This window comes from Octodon degus, unplaced genomic scaffold (genome assembly GCF_000260255.1).
Source record: "Octodon degus isolate 3935 unplaced genomic scaffold, OctDeg1.0 scaffold00002, whole genome shotgun sequence".
Classification (NCBI taxonomy): Eukaryota; Metazoa; Chordata; class Mammalia; order Rodentia; family Octodontidae; genus Octodon; species Octodon degus.
This window is the reverse complement of record NW_004524578.1, coordinates 31428132-31431789: the sequence shown is the minus strand read 5'-3', so window position 1 is coordinate 31431789 and position 3658 is coordinate 31428132. Positions and strand designations below refer to the sequence as shown.

General features: G+C 42.7%; 1 protein-coding gene across 1 annotated transcript in view; it reads left to right on the top strand.

The window, feature by feature from the left end:
- Positions 1-882: 882 nt before the first annotated feature.
- Positions 883-3658, top strand: part of Fam98b (family with sequence similarity 98 member B) — a gene marked incomplete at its 3' end in the record, with an annotated part of 41392 nt that continues 38616 nt past the window's right edge. Inside the window, exon 1 of the mRNA XM_004623532.3 lies at positions 883-983. Within this exon, the coding sequence (XP_004623589.1) occupies positions 913-983 (71 nt within the window). The remainder of the gene's footprint in view (positions 984-3658) is intronic.

Here is a 3658-nt window from a genome sequence, read left to right as displayed (position 1 = left end):
CTTTCCATTGAATGGTATTTGGCAGCTGCATTCATCATGTATATTTTTTATGACACTTGGTAAAGACATGAAAGAAGACTTCCAGAATTGCTTCAGAAAGCGGCAAGAACGATAAGTGTGTTTAGAGCGAAAGGAGTATTTTGAGGATAATTAATGGCAATTTTTTAAAAATCATAATTCACTTTTGTTATTTAAGCATTCAGGGCAGCCAACTAGCTCACTGGATTAAAACACCTGCAAGCAGGGCCAGGTTCTGGCCTGCTGTGCCGGCTCCCCTTCCCTGGGGCGCCCTGAGGCAGTTGAGACTGAGCGTGTTGGCACGCGCCTGTAATCCCAGCTCTTGGGAGGCTGTAAAACAGGCCTATTGCTACGAGTCTGATCTAGTAGTGAGACCCTGAACACCCTGTAGACCCTTCCCTAAAAAAATTTAGGCATTCACCATATATTTCACTTACACCTCATAAATTACCTCCCCTTTATCTCTTTTTTATATTGACTGGAACATTGCTGTGTTGATTTAAGACTTATACTCATGTTACATCCTATTACCAATTTTTTAGCCCAATCTAATTATAATTTCTTTTCTGGGTTTCTGTTATGAAAAGACAGGTCTAGAGCCTGACAGGTTGTAATCAGGGAATCACTATATTTGTTAAGATTAATTTTAACATCCAGCACAAAAACGTGTGTATACTACTTTTTCTTGTTATTTTAAAAGTTACTGCTGTTACAGATAACGGGGATTTTAGACTCTTAATCAGTGTAGATCATCTCTGTGCTAGGAATTCCGGCGTCTCCATCAAGCGGAACCCTTGGGCTATCCATGTTGATATTTCACCCGGAACTTCGCTGTGGTGACACCGGTTTCCGGCGGGCTCTTTAGAGCGCTGAACTGCGTCGGGCCAAAGGACCATGCGAGGGCCAGAGGCGGGCCCCGGCACCACCATGGAAGGGGACGTGCTGGACACGCTGGAGGCGCTGGGGTGAGGGCTCCTGGGGACCCTTTCCGCGGAGAGCGTGGTGTGTTCGCCGTCTGGCCTCGGCAGCCGCCGCCGGCCGGGCCTCGGGGAGGCCTGGGCGGCTCCGCGCGGGCCTCCCGCTCGCTCCTCGGCCTGGTTCTTTCTGGCGCCGACGGAGTTAAGCGGGGCGGGAGAAGATCGTGTGCGGTGGGCGGGCGGAGAGCGGGCGCGGGCAGTCGTGCTCGTGCCTCGCAGCCCCGCGGCCGGCCGGGACGTCCTGGCGGGGTCGCTGGGCTCCGCGCCGTGTTGGGCTGCGCTGCGCGGGCGGCTGGGAGGAGGGAGAGAGCGAGGCGATGCTGGAGCCCGAGCTGCGGCGCCCGCCCCCAGCGGCGATTGGGGGGTCGGGGCGAGCCGCCCTTGCTGGTAGTGGAAAGTGTTTTAGTTCCCAGCGAATCTGTACGGAACTTCCATGTTTATTTGCGTGCTAGGTACAAGAAGACAGTTTCCGGGTTATTATTAGTTTATATAATCGCGGGAGCTGCACAGAGTACGGTCTGCTCGGTTGACAAGTCAGGGCGCTCGGCGTTGTGACAACTGCGGTGGGGGGGCTGCATAGACGCACCAACACTCTCTCCACCTCAGCCTCATCTTTTTTTTTTTTTTTTTTCCCACAGCCCTTGGCCCATGCTAACTTATCTTGCCCTGCCCATTTATTGGTCCCCAGAACTTCACTCTTGCTGTTTTTCGCACCCCCTCCAGTCCCTGGAAAACAAGTGCCTTATCTGTGTTGTTAATTGGTATTTTTCTCAGCAGCGCTCTAGCATCACGTTAAGTGGTGGTTGAATGAATGAGCAAATTAGTGACGAAGAGGTCAAAGGAGACTGCAGGGAACTGTGCGTTGAGCCAGAGAGTTGGGAGTCAGTTAAGCGAAGCATCAACTGCAAATTGTTTGCCCTGCTGTCCCCCAGAGTTTCTTAATAGGACAGCAGTTCCTTTGCAATGCTGCTGTGAAGTATGAATCTCCTCCCTTTTAAACAAACAAAACTGCGTTTGCTACTCATATGAACATTTCTTAGGTGCATTGTGGTAATGCCTACTTTTCATTGACAGTGAACCGGTGCTTTGTGCTTAGTAGATCCTTAATAAATATTACGTGAAAGAACTGAGGTAGGGGATGATTTAAAGGAAGTTCTGTGAAATCCCTTGGAAATTCTCTGTTGATTTGATGAAATAAGTAGCCATGGCAAGAAGTTAACGATATGAAGTGTTTAGACTCCAGTGTGTCCTCTCAAAATGAAATTGTGTAAATTGTATTTCTAAAGATTATGATTCAGGGGCTGGGGAGATGGCTCAGTGGAATAAGCTCTTCCCTGGCAAGCGCAAGTGCCTGAGTTCAATCCCCGGTTCCACCAAAACAAAACAAAAAACCCCACAAGATTATGATTCATATTGAATAGAGGGATTTGTCCTAATAGTGTTTGTAAGTAGAATATCAAGTCTGCATCTTGTACAGCAATTAACCACTAGGAAGAATGTATGCAATGTTTTAATTATTGAGACTGTCGTACCAATTTGGGTTGAAACTGTCTCATTGCTATTTGTTTCTCAATAAAATTATGGAAAAAAAAAGATTATGATTCAGGCAGTCTGCAGTATATATCAGACATGAACATTTTTCACAAGCTCCATACATGATTCTGCTGCATGACCAGACCTACTGTCATGATCCACTGTCCCACGAAATCATGTACTATTGGAAGTAAAGAGACGGACCGGGGTTCAATCCCCAGCATGCAAAAACAAAAACAAAACCCCTGCTTTCTGCCTCTTCTCATTTTTTGACTTAATGCTTCATATTACAGTATTTTCAAAAAAGAAGTTTGCCATACTCTTGAATTTTATAAAATAAATTTATTTTCATGTTTTTCATTATGTGAGGTAAAACAATTGTACACTATTTTTTTTCCTTGCATACAGATTTATTCAAGTTTGCAAACATTAAATCATCATTATATTAGAATGACAAGCATGACAAAATTAATACACCGAAAGAGGTTCAGGGAAATATAAAATCTAAAATGTATTGAATTAAGTTTTAAATTGAACCCATACAAGCTTAAATTCAGTGAAAACCAACATTGCATACTTTTTAATCAATTATATCATAATCATCTCCCTAAATCCTTTAATTTACCAAGAAATCCCACCTAAAAAGTTTTCTAAGGTCAGCCATAAAATACCATTGAAATGTAAATTGAATCTAAACTTCCACTAAATCCATCAAATACCACCATACTGCAATTCACCAAGTCACTTTACATGAGTGAATCTTGAAAGCGTCCTCAGTGCTCATTATTGTTATAATTAAGAACCATATTAGAGTGAAAATAAAATGACATAATCATTTTGAATAATTATAGATCTAAAATCTTTAAAATAACTTACCATGCAAGCTACATGATACCAGGCTTATTTATAACCTTTTACGTAATTTAGACCTAATTTCCAAAGCTAATATGTGTTTAAGAGTAACAGTCTGGCCTTTTTAAACATTTTTTTTTTGTTTATTTTAGACAATTTTTATTGTTTAAGTTAATTTTTATTATTAAGTTTGTTTTTTTTTCTTTTCAAAGTTTTATTGATAAACATATAGCAATGAGACAGTTTCAAATCAAATCGAAAGTACAGTTTCAACAAAT